Raw genomic sequence first — 19,037 nt, 5'->3', positions numbered from 1 at the left:
ACGATTAGATTAAATACATGTACTTTACACTAAGTAAATAAATGTAGTTGATTGATGTGATTTATCTTCTTTCTATTACCATTCTGACCTAAAAAACCCCTTTTTAAAATAAAAAAACAAAACTTTATTGCAGAAACCCGTCAAGTGAAAAAATTTTATAATTTTTTAAAAATGTTATTACAAAATTTAAAAACTTTACTAAAAACTGTATTTGTTTTTAGAAAGGTATGAAGTATTATTTAAAAAAATGTGAAGCATATATCTATGATATTAGGCGAGATAAAAAGTTTTTCTTCGTTTACCGAAAATCCTAAAAACTGCACTTGACGGGTTTCTGAAATAAACGGTTCAATTACAAATATAAATATCATGATTGAATAGACTGCTGATCGTATCAGTTAGATGGACTCGATTGATTGAAAATATGCTCAAAAGCGTGTTAAATTTTCAATACAACATGGCGATATTTCGTACTCATTCTGCTACTTTGTACAAAGAGCGAACACCAATACATTTCAAAATTTGTTGCTGTAGGAACATTTATAAACAGAATATGTTTGATTTCAATTAAGCATCGCATTGCTACTAATAAGATAAAAGCGGAAAGTGCTAATACAAAAAAACACACAAAATAAATAATTTATATTGTATCTATGTGTACATGTTTAGCATTAGTATTTAAGATATAATACTAATTCACATCTAAAGCTTTTCAAACTGCGTAGTACATTAATTCAAAACGTAATATCACATTTATTTATCTTATCACTAATCTAAATACCACTAAGCAATGGTCCATATCTTTACCTGCTAAAATACCTCTAATCCCTTAGATAAGTTCATTTAGTTTTCCAAGTAAGATGTTGGAGTAAATAGTGATTTTCCTAAATAACTTTTACCTACACAATTTTATTTACAACTAAACTTAATGCTTTTAATCGTTATTATTGTTGACCTTTATTGTCTTTATTAATTCATTATTGAGAGATTTATTGTTACGCCTTTCTTCAAGTACGTTAAAATATGACGTTAAATCAATGAACGATTAAATATGATGATTCTCATTGAGTAAAGATTAAATTAGGGGTTTAAATTAAGAAATAGGAATAAGTTAAACTGAAATTTTCAGGATCTATCAGTTGCCAGGTCTGCCCTCTGCCAACACGTCATTGGCGAGTGACTGAACTTCCTGCCATGAGAACTGAATGTCCTCAGACTCTGTGAACTTCGAGCAGATCGCCAACCTCAGGAAGTACACGTCCCGGATCTTGGATGGCACCAGGTGGATTTTCCCGTTTCCGTTGATCCTTTTCAGCAGAGTTTCATTCAACTCGTTGGAACCCTGGAAGAGAGCAATTCTATGAGTACCATTTTGGGCATTGAAACTTTGTAGGTGATTAAGATTGGGATGCATAAGGGTTGTATTCCTGTGTATTTTGGCTAGTGAAGTTTAGATTTCCATGTCACGCTTGGGTACGGAAGCATTCGCAGTATGGAACATGTATTTAGAGAAGATATGCTTCTTCTGCTGTGGTATCAACTATGTATAAGATTAGCAGGAACCTTCTCGTTAGTCATTAGAGCTGGCATCATTTTAGCATCAATTAGGCATTGTTTTCGCACCCTAACTCTCCACACTGCACTAGGTCTGTAATCTTGTGGATTCAAATGCGGATATTATCGAGCACGATTACATTCATAATTGTAAAGCAAACTTTTTCAAATTTTAATCCATAGTTAAAGCCTTATCGTTATTCAATAGTTATGCAGAGTGTCAACTTCACGCGAGGGATATTGCAGTTTTCAATGAGTTTGATTGATTCAGAAACCTTTCAAAAAACTCATCCTGAGCGTGTCTATAGGACTCGAGTAAGATCCAAATGGTAGTTGCATTGTTTTAAAAATTCTAAAATTGAAAAAAGTTGTCATTAAAAGTATCGAGAATTTCCATGGTTAGGCTGTGAAATCTTCAAAACTGTTTCTTAGCGAGTACCCAAGAGGTAAGATGAAAATGTGTAAATGTGTGAGTTCCATGTAAATCAATTCTGTAGCTTCGGAAATTTTGTGATGAGTTAGTCATATTGTATTTGGCTTTTACATAATTATAAGGATGTTACAAAGTTATTAGTAAATGCTAATGATATCGCTGGTGAGCTTATGGTAGACTCGCTGCATTAATGACAATTATGGGGAAGGATCAAAAGTGGATAGATTGAAAATGCTATACTCATTATTCTACAACATAAAATTAATGATCTGAATAAAAACTATGAAAATCATCAATGTTTGGGAGTGTCGATGGCCGAGCGTTCTAACACGTTGGACTTTGAGTCTGAGTTAGAGATAACGCAGGTTCGAATCCTGTCTGTGGCCCTTGCACTTTTTATCAGTGCCATCGACCTTGTACTGTATCGACTTTCCCCCTTATTCTGTTTGATAAGATCCTCGCACAAGCCAGTGGCACATGAGGACGGGCAGAATAAGGCATAAAAGGGGATCGGCTTCTCCTTAAAAAAAAAATTAAATAAATTTGAACACACCAATATCAGATATGATATCCATTGATTGAGGCATAAAAAGTACTGATAAGTAGGCTATATTATTGGAGTGTTATAATATAGTGGGGATAGGAGTGGTAACTGCGATTGGAAGGATAGGGAGAGATAGTATTCTTATCATCTCGCTTTTCTTGGAAACAGATTTCAAGAAAAAATAGTACCCTCAGAGATAAAACATACCTTAAGCCTGAAGCAGACCAAACCCATGAGAACTTCGTGGATGATTTCAAACCGCTCGTCACTCTGCAAAAGTTTCTCAAACTCGTGGGCCAGACCAATCTGTTTTCGGATGTGTTTCTGGAGATTCTCCACGCCAAAGAGTCGCAGCACAAACCAGAGCTTCAGTGACCGGAACCTCCTACCCAGAGGGATTTGCCAGTGCTGGAACATTGAAGAGCTATTCAGTCTTAGTCAAGCAAATATAAAGACTGTTTTTAAATAAAACGTCGATAACTGTGTAAAACGTGATGTGCTGTACATTTAAAAATTCGATCTGAATGATTCTAAATGTATTTGAGGTTAGGTTTATTACCGCGAAATTTAATTATAAATTAATTTGAGGTTAGGTTTATTACCACGTATTCAAAGATTGAGTAAATCTTTGTAACAACATAAATATTGATATTAATATTGATATAAATAAATAAATAAATAAATAAATATTGATATTAAGACCAATGATAGCTGTAAACAATTACCCTGTAGTCTGGAGCAGATCCTTGCATGTCGTGTTTCAGGTAGAGAGGATCTACGTTGAAAGCGTCCACAACATAGGATGGGTCCTTCAGCCTGAATCAAACGAACAAAAAGGTTACAACTTCTAAATTATATGTGGCAATAAGTTTAATATTTATTTTTGAATGAGGGAAAGACCCTAAGACTCTGCACTTAGTCCTGAAAGGACCTTCGCACCTCCCTTGCTTAATTTATTCCTTTTTTTGTAACTCTCAAATCTGAGGCGTTTACAAAAACTTATTGGATTTGAAGGCTCCTGCTCTTCTGATGTCTTTTTGCTCAAGAGATAAGCTTCAAGGAATTTTTTCCTAATTTTGCAGAAGCATGATCTGTTTGCATCCCGAATTTAATATTTGCACCAATCTTAAAAGGATTAGTGAACAATGGCTGTAAAGAACGAATATGAGATTAAGAAATAAAAATGTTTTAAATTGCAATTGGAAGTTAAGAGAGAACTAGTGTGCCACTTTTGGTAAAACCTTAAGACATTTCATCCTCTCTCTTATCCTTAAATCTTATAAGACCTTAAGTTTACTTTGAGTTGTCTGTCCTGTGGATGAGTTAGATTAATATCTTCACCAATATATTTGTCAAGAAAGAAATTGGTTTAACAGTACAAGCTCAGATTGGGCTATTGCACAGCTGTTACACAACTTAAAAAACATTTTTCCTTATTCAAGAAAATTACTAAAATGCTATAGATTCTTACCACATTGCTGAACAGTCGAAAGTGACCAACATCCACTTGTGGGGGTTGAAGTTGAAGGAGTCCGCGAACTCGACACCAGACATGAGATAACGGTATTCAGGGCAGATGAAAGCAGAACCTAAACACATTACCAGAATAATTAGACTTTAATCAGTAATCTTTTTGTGTCTCTATAGCAATCAGTTACACAGTTCCCTTGTCCCCTGTTTAGATGAGATAATTTAACCCTTATTTTATTAATACTTGAGCCATTTTTGCAGCTTTTAAGGATGATTTTAAATAATCTTGTTTCCTTCTCATTTTGACAACCAGCCACCCATTTTCTCCCATCTCTAGCCCTCCACCCCAATCTCTCCTTGTCTCTCTCTCTCACTCAGGAGAGATACCAACTCACCCTTCTCACGCTTGTTAGGTACGGGAGGAGAAAAGTGAAAACAACAATTGAAGTTATAGTCAAATATACTCTGATATCCCATATGCAAATAATTCACATCATAATGAGGGTTTATCTACAGAATAGTTTATAAAATCTATGCTTTAACTTAATTGTACTCATCACAGTGGTGTGTATATGACATTATTTTGGGGAGAGCATTGACACATTGGGTTATTTAAAAGGTACAAAATAACTTCCAAAAATATGGGCCCAAGAGTCTTCTCCTAGAAATCATTGAGCTTTAAGACCTCATAGATGTGTTCTAGCTTAAAACAAAGTACTGGGTGCAGTTTTAATAATTGTTTTGCAAAATTCTGGGGGTCTTGAGCCCTCCCCCATATATATGTCCATGAGTCAACACAATTTACATTGGAAATTGGAACAAATTGGAAAATGGAACACCATGTAAATTGGTATGGTTTTGGTCTTTATACGGAGTGTTCCTAATTTCTATGCACTCTTAAGGGATTCTTGAAACTAAAAGAGAAGCAAATATTAAACTTACAAAGTTGTGCGTAATAACAAGACCAACAAATTAACTTGGCCAAGTTGATTACTGGTTGCATCATTCACTCACTGCACTCAAAAATGTCTAACTGTTATAGGCCTCTTATTACTGTTTATATTGAAAAAAAAGTTTTTATGTGAAATCTATATAAAATTTGTTCTAGTTTTTAAATATTACAATTAAAAACCTTTCATGAGCAGCAAGTAGGAGGTGTAGGGTTCAAATAATTTTTTTAACACAGTAATTTAGTTTTCTTACTTTCTATTACGACTATGTACAAATAAAAGAAATAAAAAAGGAGATCTCATTGATGGTTAGATAAAAAAATTTTATCTCAAATCTAGAGTTATGTAGTTTAAACTTTTGGACTTCGAAAAACTTTCTTTTGCAGAGGGCTTAAACGCCTCCCCCTATGAAATTTTGAGATAAACATTAAAATTACACCCAGTCATTTGTCTTAAGACAGGACAAATTTATGAGGTCTTAAAGCTCAATATTTTCCAGGTGAAAGTTCTTGAACCCCTAATTTTAGAAGGTATTTTGTACTTCCTAAACCACAAAGTGTGTCACCTCCCCCCCAAAAAAGTATAATTCATTTATAGGTCAATGCTAAAGCTTTTATACCTGCATAGGCAGCATCGACATGTAGCCAGACTTCCTCCTCCTCACACACAGGACCGACTTCATCAAGACAGTCGAAAGCACAGCAGTTTGTTGTCCCCAGGGTTGCCACCACCTGGAAACATAAAATTTCATGTTTTATTAAGTTAGTGAAACATTTTACTTCAATTATTTATTTACTTATTATTCTCAAAGGCAATGCCATTACTAACTTGGAACCGATGGGAAAATGAAAGTAAATAATTCAGTAAGACAGATATAAATATGAATAGTCAGAACAACAAAAAATAACATTAAAAATAGGTATACCTATAAAATAATGTTAATTTTTAGAAATTTAAAAAATATGTTTGAGTAAATCCATCCTTTACCTCACCTTGAGTAAACACCTTTGATAAAGGTCGGGTGTGGTTACTGCATTCAACCATTAACAAACCTGTGACATTTAAAAACTAACTTTGGAGAATGTTCTGAGCACCAATTTCTTTTCATTTGAAAACATTAACATTTATTTTAACTTTAGTTTATAAATGTAGTGTCTACAATGAACTTACAAAAAATGGAATCAGACCATCGTTCTTGTCTTTCTGGATGATGTCTTTGAGTGTATCTCCCCTCATCTGGTACCTGTCATCAGCTGGAATGGGTTTTCATTGTTACTCCTCCGAGTAGACCTGCTCGTTCTACAGAGGAATGTGCCTGGTCTGCAACATTAATAACAATAAGAGAAATGACTTTTCATCCCCTAACTGCATCCCATAGCAACTTTCTACAGCCAAAAACCTGGATTGTTTATCCAGGTAAAGGGTTTATCCAGTATCAGTTTTTTTATTTATGTTTGTTTATTTAGATGTCTAGCACACAAATTTAAATGATCAGTGAAAAGATAAAAATGTAACCAGTTAAAAGTACTAGCATTATGAGTAAGGCTTTTACACAAACTAGAAAAAACAAAGGTCCAATGACATAACCTTGAAGTACACCATATTTGGCTATGGACAATATTTATCCTTTAAAATCACAGTTTTGTCCCCATTGTGTAGATATAAGCGTATATAAGTAATATACAAGATTTGTCATCACTGTTATAATATTTCAGTCTTGCAGTAAAATATAATGTTTAAGTTAAAAAATCTTTAAATGTAACAAACAGCCTACTAATATGGATTTTCTCAGGGACAAGTAACATGCTTTAAAAACTTGATTAAAGTAACATATATAGGCCCTACACATAATTAAAACAAAACTGTCTTTTTTAAATTAGATAATTTTCAAAATATGACATTATTTGATCATTCAATAAAGGATATTTCAAAATGATTGAAACAAAGAAATTGGTCTATAGTTGTTGATGTTGGTTTTTGTTGTATTGGTTAATAATGACTTACTATGTTCTTTGAAGACTGGCGTGCTTTTCAGTATAAAGTATCTGAGAAGGAATTTAAAATATGCTGTAGTACCATGGTATCATTAATATCACATTGAAATTTTAAATATCTAGAGAACGACTATAATAAAAAATAAAAAAGGAGTTCTTGAACTGTATATTGGTTTTGGATTTCAATAAGTCCTTAAGATACAAGTTTTAAAGTGCAATTAGTACCTGAACAGTATCCGACAAGCTTGCGGACGATATCATAGTCTGACCAGTCTGGGTGTTCTTCCTTGACACGACGTATCATCTTGGCTTTGGCTCCCAGAAGCGCAACCAAGGTAGCCTCACTTGCTGTTCCCTACATTATAAAGAAAAATCTTTTTTAGATTGCTACAAATCACTATTAATGACACAATACCGTAATCAGTTTTGAGTCAGTTCATAATTTATCATAGTATTTGAAAAAGCCTTTATGGATGTTCATAGTGAGGAAAGAGAAGATGAGAAAATTTACTGCACTTATATCTATAAAGTCTTGTGAATGGTTTCTGGAATGCTCAGCTATTCTGGGTAAGTGAGGGTAGAATATTGGGGCCATCTTCTGCCAAGATCCCACAGTACAGTCACCAAGAAATGGGACAGTGGGTGCTATCCCAGGTGGGTGCCACCTTGGAAGAAAGGGAGTTTTTTTATCTCCATCATTTACCAATGACAGTGAGGCAGTGGAGTATTTCCCTGATGTTTAATCTTCTTCGATAATAAAGGAATCCAATTCATCCCCAACAATCCCCCAAGACCTATTAATCAAACTCCAATATCTTAAAATTTGCAGCTAGTCATGAGCCACTCTTGGATATCCACTTGGTAGCCAAGATATAAATGACATCACAATGTTCTCTATCCAGTTTACTGAAGGATTGGAGCGGTAAGTTCAAGAATCAAGAATCTTTATTGTCGACCCACAATAACTGCATTGACAATGTCATCAGATGGTTTATACATATACACAGTATAACACCAACATTAAAGAATAAAATAACACATACTACATACTTATGGTAAATAGTACAAGTCACAAAGCATAAAAACTAAAAGAATAAATTATCTACATTACAAGAAAGCATTTCGTCTTCTGTATAAAAAGCTTTTTGTTTTAACCATTTGGTATAGAACAAAATCATTAAATAAAAAATAGACTATGAACTAGACTTTGAAAAATTTGGATTTGAAAATTGGTACACACAACATACGACCTACAAAAATGAGGAAATGTATGAAATAAAAGATGCCTCAACTGAAGTAATTCTGTGTTACTCGTACATCGTTCATTTCCAAATGGAGGTAAAATCCTATCTTTTTTTGGTATATGAGAAAATCATGAAATAAAAAATAGACTATAAACTAGAATTTGATAAATCTGGATTTGAAAACTGGTACACATAATGTATGACCTTCAAAAACTAAATATATTAAATATGGGACAGCTCAACTAAAGTAATTCTGTGTTTTATAATCCATTCTCAAACGGAGGTAAAAACTCTTCATTATTTTTTATTAGTTTATTGGTTATGAGAACATCATGGTATTTTAAAAATCTAAGCACTAATCATATTCACCTGAATAACTCCACCGCCTTTGCCCCCGGAGCAGGCAAGGAATGGTGCGGGAAGGTCAAGCATCTTGCCGAGCCAGTCCAGCATCACGACTTCCAACTCTGTGCACGCAGGGCTTGCGATCTAGGATCAGAGAATCACCATTACTGTAAACTGAATTTATTCTGAAATACCATCTTCATATAGTGAAAATATAAAGATTTACCCTGAAAAGAGTGGCACCTAAAAATAACTGAAGTATTACATCTGCTTTGAAATGATTTTGGTCTGCAGAAGAACGTAGTGTGTTGTTAAATATAACTTAAACACTTGAATATTTGTTACAAGTTAAGATGTTCGCTACCTAAGTGTGATGACATCCATATAACTGGCTTGCTTGGTCGCCAAAGTGCTAAAATTAAATATACTGGTAATGAAAGTCTTTCAATACTAAGAAGTATAAGTTTAGCAGAAAATTAGTAAGGACAAATTTTGGGGGTAGCGGCTGCATGTTAATTGATGGGTTGTCTAGGAAACGCTTTATAGCTAGGAACTCTATTGAACACAAAATAAGGATAGTTATAACCAGTGGCGTATACAAGAATGTAGCCATGAAAAAATGTGGGGGGTCCGGACAACTGATATTTTTCCTTAACGGACAGAAAGTAAGGCCCCATTTTGTTCCTTCGTGACCAGTTTCTTTGTTGGGAACGATCTTTCAGCAGTAATGTCAGTAATACTGAATTATTTAAATAAAAATAATAGTTAATTAAAAAAGTAATTGAAAAAATTAAAAACTTTGGGGGATCTGGACCACTTGGACCCTCTTGCTGGCTACGTCCTTGCCCTATTGAAATGGGGGGTTGTCCAAACCCCTTGGGCTCCCTCACTGGGTACGTCCTTGTGTATATATATAGAAAATTATGGGGGGGAGTCGGACCCCTTGGAATCCCCTCGCTAGGTACATTCTTGGGCATATACAGAAAATTATTTTGGAGGGGCTGACACTCTGGGTGGTTAAGGATGTATAAAATACTTTCCAAAAGTACAGGCCTGGAATCTTTCCACTGGAAATTTTTGAGCTCTAAGACTTAATAAACGTGTTTTGCTTAAACAAACTACTGGGTACAATTTTAATGTTTATCTTCCAAAATTTCAGGGAGACTTGATATTATACTGTTCGCCAATTGATTAGTAATAAATCTGTAATGATGGCATCACTTTGTGATGATCTGAGCTTTGAGTGAAGCCAATCAATACAAAAATTGGGAATATCTAATTGCGAAACAAAAGGTATGAAACACTCTGAAATTTAGAAATTTAACTAAAGAACAATTATTTTACATAACACAATATAATGTTATTTTCATTTGTAAATAACAATTTTCTAGAGAATTGTGATTTATGGTAATAATTAAAAATTATAGTATACAAGGCATTTGTTAGGGATTGTTGATGTAGACTTGTATGCTACTGTCAATGCCTCTAAGGTATATAAGTGATGCTAACCCAAGTGAAACCGATGCAGGCGATGGCATCACTCAGCATGTCAGCTACGATGGCAGGATATGAGTTGGCAGTGGGGAAGTAAGCATGGAATCTTGGTGAATGCCAGTGTGTAACCTGGAACATCAAAATCATTCAATTTCACTTTGATGCAAGCTATACATTACTAAATTACTAAGGTGACCGAAGAAATCATATCTGATTCTCTGATCTTGGTTTTGTCCTCTTTGCATAATATCTCTCGAGTTGTTTAAACCACAATTAAATAATTTAAAGGCAGATTTATTGTCTTCAAATAGTTTTAAGAAGGAATCGTACACCCATGCAGGAATAGTCCTCAACGAGTACTTATTGGCCAAAAACGGAAGTACAATATTATGTTAGAGCAAATAACAAACCTTCAGATGTTTAGGTGATAAAAACATGTTGATGAAGTAAATACAATAATTGGGTGACTTTAAAACATGGCTGCCAGAAAATGGTATACAAAACTTTAGAGTGAAAGTTCTGGGAACTGAACAAAGAACCCTAAGGTAATGTCAGAATTCTACTTGTTAAAAGTTCTATTTACACTGTTTTTTTAAATATTTGTTCTTCTATTTATTAAAATAATTTTATTTACTATTTTACTAAAAAAATATTCCTTAACTAATTACATGTTTAATGTAATTGTTAATAATTTCACAGCAGTTACATCAAAAGTTCAACCTTTTAATGTACAGACAGAAGAACTAGAGGGTCAGAATAATTAATTGGTTGCTTAGTCCTGAGTTTTCCAGAAGCTGAGATTTTCCATTGGCTATAGGAAGTGCAAGATGTCTGAAGCTCTCTCATAGGTCATGTATTCAGTCTGAGGTCGCAGTGACAGAGTGCTCTCATTAAAGAGGTTGACTGTTCCAATAGGCTCATAGGCTGAGTTCCTTTGAGGCCAGAAGCTATGTTGCAAATTCACAAGCAGGAACATCCTTCAGGGGTTATATCATAGCAGGATCCTCAAGGCAACACGGGGATGGAAAACCTTGATAGGGTAGTGCTCCATGACTTTTAATTGCCTGAGAATCCTAGAAGCTGGAATGGTCCTTAATTTTTAAGCTTCGAGATTCCTCTAAGTGGAAGTTTTAAAAACATAAACGGGTTATAAAAGCCAGAAGGATGTATAGTGCCAAGGCTAATTAATATTAGGATATTCAATGCGCGATGTGCACATTTTCAAGGGTCGTGTGGTTCAGTACACTGACGTTTCAGTAGCTAAAGTATCTTATGAAATATGATGAAAATGTACCTCAATCTTGAGGTCAGGGACCGAAAGATTTTTTTTCAAAGTAAGGGTTATAATGCTTAAAACTAGGTTAGGTTTGCAATGCAAGAAGTGACATGGTTACATTTTTTTTTACAAACTATCTAAATAAATCGGATTTCAGGAAAGAGTTCTAGTGATAAAGTTTGTAGGTTATATTGTAATGTCTTGTATCTTGAGAACTATTCTCGGATCAAAACGTTTACAAATAGTCGAGTTTTGTAAGTTAACCTCAAACTAACCAGCAGAGCAATAATAACGGGACTCGAATTACAGTTTAGCTTGTTTATTTCTGCATTTATATATTAAAAGAATTTATTTTCAAACAATAACGTCCAGTTTTTATGTTGGTAACAATGAAAAAACTACCGTAGTTTTAAACCAAATTGCGACTAAAATTAACAAGTTAGAAACTCAATGAAGACATCATTGTTATACAAGACTTACAAGTGTATTGTATCTAAGAATTAAAGTTTAGAATTTTACAAATATATAAAAAGAAATTTATTAAATTGTAATTTTACGTGTTATTCTCGACTGATCGTTTAATACTGTATAACCTTCAAATTGCCCAGAGCGGTATTGTCTGGGCGGTCAGGCAGCTTGCGTGTTTAGAAAAGCAGGCGCTGTCGGTCGCGATAAATAATTAACAAAACCTGCTAAATTAAATCGGGTTTAGTAATTAAACGTTTTAAATTGTGGTTTACAAAATTACACACCCAAGATAGTGACTTTGGGAACTCCTTAGTAAGACCAGTACCGTTTGTTTTAACCACTTGGTCAAGAATACAAGAACAGTTAAGATAGTAATTTAATAACAATTGTTTCCCCATAGATAAAATTCTAAAATTTCATACTCATAAACAGAACACTTGCGCCTGTCTTGTATTACAATTTTGGCAGTAATAGTATGTCAAGTTTCCGACTTAGAATTTTGTTGCCAAAGTTGCAATTTGTTTAAAAAGTGCCAAACATTTAGCACTTATTTCGGTGTTACCGACATAAAAACTCGATGTTATAGTGTGCTTTTTTAAAACGCAGGACAAGCTAAATTTTATTGTATGTCCTGTTATAGTAACTCTACTGGTTGTTTTGTGCACAGACAACTATGTAGTTTGTGGTTATCTTTCAAACTGGAATATCATATGAAATTTTGTGCCAATCATGTGAAGGAAAATTCAAAGAATAATGATAAACTCGATGGCTAGCTTCAGGGTTTCTTTAATCAACAAGCACTGATTTCCTAATTGCGTAAATTAAATATAGATTGACCAAATGCTTAAAGTAATTATTGATTTTTATAAGTTAGGTTTGAAATCATGATTAAATTTGGCATCACGAGGAATGCATATCAATAGACAAACAGTTCCCAAATAGTATCAATGGAAACATTAGGAGCGGCGAAAAGTACGAACGTTACCAAATCACAACCCAGATAAACTTATGAATAAAGTAAAATTCCAGTTCACCTTCATCTTATTGCAGCGTCTGAAATCATCAGTGATGTCACAGACTTGACTCTCGGAATTTGGACTCAGGTTCGTCTGAAGGGATCCAAGAAAGATCCAGATAAGAGGAAGGTGAACTGGAGCAAAACTCAACATCCACATTGAATCAACCCTTCCCACCATAGCTAGGTTATGTCAATATGGACTTTTAAATGTTTTAGGCGCAAGGAGAAGATAATTGTCCAACTCTGATTGTTCAAATAAACCTACAAGTAAAAGTAGCTCTAAATTTGAAAATGAGGAAATTGGAGTTTTAAATGTCTACCATTTTTTTTGTACCGGATAAAAAATCAAGATCACCTCCAGAATTACAGACTCAAGGCATTGTTTTATCCTTATAACTCAGCTGTACAGGATCAAGTTTTAAATAAGAGCAAATATATTCGCTCCAGTTCCAGAATCTAGTATTTCCAAGGTTCCAGAGGGAAAGGAACTTGGCACGAGCGCAAGAAACTGAAAGTGCTCAAGATCCTGTTACTGGAGGGAGCGAGAGGTGGTGACCTTGAGCGCAATCTGGGTCAGTATCAAGGTCACGTGTATTTCTGTCGCTGATATCTGTCTTTGTCTTAACAGTGGAAGTAGGTGGTAAAAATTAACAGTTAAATGATACGTAGTGGACACAGTTTTGAAAATAAGGAAATGTATAATATTGATTTGTCTGATATATTAATTTAAACGCCTTCCTGGGCCGAAATATATTAGATTTTAAGAAAAGTGACGTACAAGTGGTGCACCCAAAGTTAAAAATGTAGATTTAATTAGGTTAACTATTTATTTCAACGGTTTTCCCATTACACATACTTGATATAATATTGCGCAGTAAATAAAATTTAACTAAAAAAGTTTAAACTCAACAATAATAAATTAAATGCGTTTGCAACAAACATAACAACCAGAAGAGAAGCTAAAGTGCATATATCAATTAACAAGAGTACAAGTTTAAAATAACAAACATGTAGAGGTGGAACAGCTATAATTTAGTCAAAACTACTTGATGGAAAACAAGTTAAAATTAGTGCATTAAATTAATTAAAGCACATAAAAAATATTCTAAGAACAAAAAATACTAACTAAAACGAAAAACAACAAATATAAATCGGGTAACAACAATAATCTTAACAAAAACAACAAGTGCAAAGACAATGTTGAATATTTATCCCACTCTAACAAAAAAGAGAACAATTTAGCAACTAAACAATGAGAGAAAAAGAAAGAAAGAAAGTAAAGACTTCAGGTGGAGTCCGAGACACTCCTTGTAGGGACTATATACTGCCTAACCGGAATTAAATAACAATACTACAAAAAATATTACATTAAAGCAGTATTATATTGTTTAATTTCTATACTGTTTTAACAATGACGTTGTAATATTGAAACGCACCAGCGTAATAATCTTTTTTACTTTTTAGTTTTAGACTAAATGTATGTAGTTAACATCGTATTTAAATATTGTAAATGTTGCAGTCCTGAAAAATACACCGAAGTCTTCCTGAAAATCCTAGTAAACAATTATATTTGTTAGTGAAACAACGTAACATTTCGTTTATACTACGCGTGAAGAACGTCTGGCGAGTTTGAAATTCCTTAATGAACATTGAGCAAAGTGCAAATGTTAATTAATTATTTGTTCTAATTACTGTTGTGCGACCTGTTACGACTTTGATATTACGGGGTTTTTTAGACTTTTAAGTGACATTTAACGCTATTTTTTGCATTATTTCTTCCCTTTAATCTTTCTACTCGAAAAACAAAACACTTCACTTAACACTAGTTTTATAGGTACTGTTGTTTTGAAGTGTCAAGAAGATTTTGATCAGTTTCAGTTTATTTTCGTAAGAGTCATTTCATTTTTTGAACATTTTTAAAGATGCTAAGATATAAACGAAGCAACCTTAAAAACACAAAACCACAACGAAATACCTTTAATGAAGAGAAAAATAATTTTTAATGCGTGGAGCTGAAAAAAGGAACGGTGCTGAGGTATGGGGTTACTATCAGTTCGAGGGAGTGAAAAGTCTTACTTACTCCTGGCATGATGACTCTCTCGATGTCCTTCATAACGTCCTGCCACTTCTCAGGAGTTTCAGGAGCCTCAGATGGTATCAGGGGTCGCAGATATCCTGGCTCTACAGTTGGCAACACTCGTCTGTAAACACAGGAATGCGTTAAGGTCAAAGATACCGCAAAATATTAGGCGTCAAATATATTTTACTTCTGTATCAAATAGAATAATTCACAACTTTAGCTATATTGTTTTATGCAAGTGATTTCAAAATTTGGAATCTGTTCTTAAAATATTCTGAACTATTCCAAAGACATTGTTTTCATCCCTTACACCGCAGCCTTTGGAGTTTTCAACCACACTCAATCTCTTTGCCCCAGATCAGTGACGTAACTATGGGGTGATGAGGGGGTAGACCTCCCCCAAGATCGTAAAAAATTTAAATAATATTCATATACAGGAATTCAGCATGTTTGAAATACAGCAATGAAACATTTTACTTTGAATTAAGCTTAGATAATTTATTGAAATTTGACTTATTCAATAACCCCCAATGTGATGTGTACTTCATTAAAATTCTCCCCACCTTCCACCTAAAAGCCGCGATCTAATTACGCCACTGCGATCATTTAGAGCACTCGTTTGTTGCTATCATAGCTTAATTTTCTATACCAATCAGGCCTTATTTAGACCGGGTTTTTCCCAGGATTTTATCGGGGCCCGGGGGTCCGGGCCTGGCCTTGCCACATGTGTATTTGAATGGACAGTGTCCATGAACAATAGATCGTGTCTATGGACATGTCGGGGCCCGGACGAATATTTTTTCTTAGGCCCCCCCCAAAACTGAGTACGGCCCTGATACCAACGAAATGAGGTTTTTTATTATTTGTTGCCTTTAATGATAAAAAAACACGACTTCAAATTGGATTGCTGGTTTACCAAAGCGACTGCAAATGTTTTTTTTATATAATCAACAATATTAAAAACAATTTAGTAATTAATAATGGTGTATTAATTTGACAAAGTAGACAAGATGTGCTCATATTCTTTGATGTTACTTCGTAGATGCACACTGAGAGATGCTTTGTCCTTCAACTTCAGGACTCGAACACACAGGTCTTAAAGGTGTTTAAAATTTAGCTATTCAAATTTAGAAGACATTCATAACTTCCAATGTATATCAGAATGTATGGTACGCTGTAGAAAGGGATTGCCTACTATGCCCCTTATTTTGTAGGAAGAGTCATGCGAACTTCCGGTAACCTACAAATAAATGTTGTTTATGCAGTGTATTTTTGCTTGTTTTCTCCAGAAGAGTTCCTAGAGCAGTCTGTTAGTAAACACCATTACTGGAATGTTTATGTGTAGAATAAATGCTCATTGTTTCCACATCTATGGAGCAACATTTGTGAAAGGAGCAACATCGTCCTTGAGTAACAATCCTTAATGTGAAGGATCATTGCCAACATCATCAGCATTCAGCAAGCAGTCCTGCAACGTAACTCTGGACAATACTGGAACTTCAACTGTCTGCATGCAGTTCAGTGATCCAGTTAACTGCTTGTAAATGGTGTTTAATGTCTAACTGTTGCCACACTGGGTGTACCTTTTGCGATGGTCAGAATTTGCCGTTACGCAAGGACGTAGCTAGGAAATAATCTGGAGGAGGTCAAGACAAAATTGGGGGGCCTACCCCGGAACATTCAAAATTTTGAAACTTTCAAAATTAAGAAGCAATATTTTGCACAAACTTGTTACGTCTCTGAATAGGTTGTATGACGATTGGTATTTGTAATTGTGAAGGCACTGCTTTGGTAGGCTGTGTAGGATTAATTGATATTGACTTGACTTATGTAGTAATGTAATTACAAAAAAAAAAAAAAAAAAAAAAAAAAAAAACAGGATTTTATTGTCTGCAAAACACAGTGCATAGTATACAAATCCACATTGAGAAATGATAATTTGTAAAAGAGTTTTTACGAAAGTAAAATCTTTCTTGACTTCTGAGCCATCTTATCTAGGACTAGCAGTGGAGAAATTGGCATTTTTCTGCAGGGGCCAGAAAGTGCAGTCAACCGCTCATTCTCCATTTTGTTCCTCAAAAAGGTCTTGGCACATTCCAATGTTGAGAACGATCTTTGAGCAATACATGTCTGTAATACTGAATTATTTAAATAATAATAATAATATTTTGCTAAAAATGTAGTTAAAAATTTGACAATTGGGGGGTCCGGACCCCAAGGCCCCCTCGCTGGCTACGTCCTTGCCGTTGCAATAGGCCGAAGAAAACCCACCTCTCCTGAACCACGTGCCAAAGTCGATGATCCAGCTCTGAGCATCCATTCCAAAACCACATCACGTTGGGAAGGATTGATTCAATGTGAATGTTGAGTTTAACTTCAGTTCTTATTGCAGCGTCTGATACCGGACGCTCTCACAGACTTGACTCCTGGAATCTGGAGTCATTTTCATCCGAAGTGATAAAAAAAAATAGTCAGCGACGAAGAAGCTCCAAATTAACTCTTTACATAGTTTCTACATCTATGTCCAACCTGTTTGGTCCAAAGCTGAATGTTTTAAACGACAATAATTCTTTTTGTATGCATAAAGACTTAACCTGCTTGTCATAAAAGCGTACAGGATTCCTATTATAACTCCTCATAAAATATGATCCTTAAATAGGAACGAAACTCACTTTTTATCTAGATTTATTTTAATCATTACAATGTAAATACTTTTTATGTTGGAACTATATTTTTCTATTTGATATAAATTTGTATTGTATACGTAATTAATACGCTGTTCGATTTTCGGTATTACATAATTTTTGACATGTCAGATACGTTTTTCTATTGCGATTATTCGCAGGGAGAAAACGGTATAAGTTTGGAAAAAAGTAAAAAACTACGATCGGTTTTATAAGTTTTTGTTTACCTGTGAATTCACGGGATTGGTTGTGAAAGTATGTTGAAAGGACGCAACGAGAATAAACATACGACTTGTGTATAACAATAATTGTATTTTTAATGTCGTAAAACGTAAAACGTCGTAAAATGAGAGAGAGAGAGAGAGAGAGTGAGAGGGGGGGAGGGAGAGAGAGAGAGAGAGGGGGGGAGGGAGGGAGAGAGAGAGAGAGAGAGGGAGGGAGAGAGAGAGAGAGAGGGAGGAGAGGGAGGAGAGAGAGAGAGGAGAGGAGAGAGAGAGAGAGAGAGAGAGAGAGAGAGAGAGAGAGAGAGAGAGAGAGAGAGAGAGAGAGAGAGAGAGAGAGAGAGAGAGAGAGAAGAGAGAGAGAGAGAGAGAGAGAGAGAGAGAGAGAGAGAGAGAGAGAGAGAGAGAGAGAGAGAGAGAGAGAGAGAGAGAGAGAGAGAGAGAGAGAGAGAGAGAGAGAGAGAGAGAGAGAGAGAGAGAGAGAGAGAGAGAGAGAGAGAGAGAGAGAGAGAGAGGAGAGAGAGAGAGAGGAGAGAGAGAGAGAGAGAGAGAGAGAGAGAGAGAGAGAGGTGGTTGGCCGAAGCCCAGCGGTCCCTCCTCCACCCCTGGTTTAAGTCGGAGACTTATTCACCAGGCCGCTTTCCTGAGTTCCTCTTGAGCCTTCCTCTTGATTTTTCTTGATCCTCTTCCGGGCACTCTTGTTGTGCCTATCCAACACACCTCTCCCCTCACCTAGCACTTATGTACTAGGATCATCGGAATTTTGAATTCTTCTTTCGTTTTGTTTTTATCAGCCTATGTTCTTATGCTCCTCTTCAAGCTGCTTGCTGTCTTTCGGCATTTTCTAGGTCATGCTTCTTACTCCCTATCCGTCTACACATACGTGAAAACTCCAGTGCTGATACTTTACTTCTAAGAAAGTTTATCTTTTCCCAAGCCCACATCTTCCGTCGGAGGAGTTCCTTCAAATCTCTCCGTTCTTCTTCGTAGAACCAGCACTCCATCAGCACATGCTGAGATGTCTCCAGCTCTCCGCAGTGGGTGCAGCGGTCATCTTCCACGAGGTTAAAGCTCTTCAGTTTGGCCTTAAAGTTGCCATGTCCACTCACGAACTGTGTGGTGTAGTGGTCCGTCTCCCAGTGCACCTTCTTCCTGATCCTCACATCCGGGACGAACGCAAATGTCTCTCTTCCTTTAGTGCTTCTTTCCCACAACCTCTGCCATTCGTCAAGTGTTTCTTCTCTTCTAATCCCCCTGCTCTC

The 19,037-nt window shown here is 35.3% G+C and overlaps 1 protein-coding gene across 1 annotated transcript; it reads right to left on the bottom strand.

Moving 5' to 3' along the window:
* Window positions 1-228: 228 nt before the first annotated feature.
* Window positions 229-14,989, bottom strand: LOC124372680 (aromatic-L-amino-acid decarboxylase-like). Its single transcript, XM_046831090.1, is given in 11 exon segments — window positions 229-1,342; window positions 2,739-2,939; window positions 3,257-3,347; window positions 4,003-4,120; window positions 5,571-5,682; window positions 6,122-6,203; window positions 6,205-6,271; window positions 7,171-7,300; window positions 8,559-8,678; window positions 10,044-10,157; window positions 14,871-14,989. Coding segments are annotated over 11 exon segments (1,275 nt in total). The 5' UTR covers window positions 14,904-14,989; the 3' UTR covers window positions 229-1,135.
* Window positions 14,990-19,037: the final 4,048 nt, after the last annotated feature.

Source organism: Homalodisca vitripennis, unplaced genomic scaffold (genome assembly GCF_021130785.1).
Source record: "Homalodisca vitripennis isolate AUS2020 unplaced genomic scaffold, UT_GWSS_2.1 ScUCBcl_3808;HRSCAF=9568, whole genome shotgun sequence".
NCBI classification, from domain to species: domain Eukaryota; kingdom Metazoa; phylum Arthropoda; class Insecta; order Hemiptera; family Cicadellidae; genus Homalodisca; species Homalodisca vitripennis.
The sequence above is the reverse complement of the archived record's forward strand: the minus strand, read 5'-3'. Positions and strand labels throughout refer to the sequence as shown.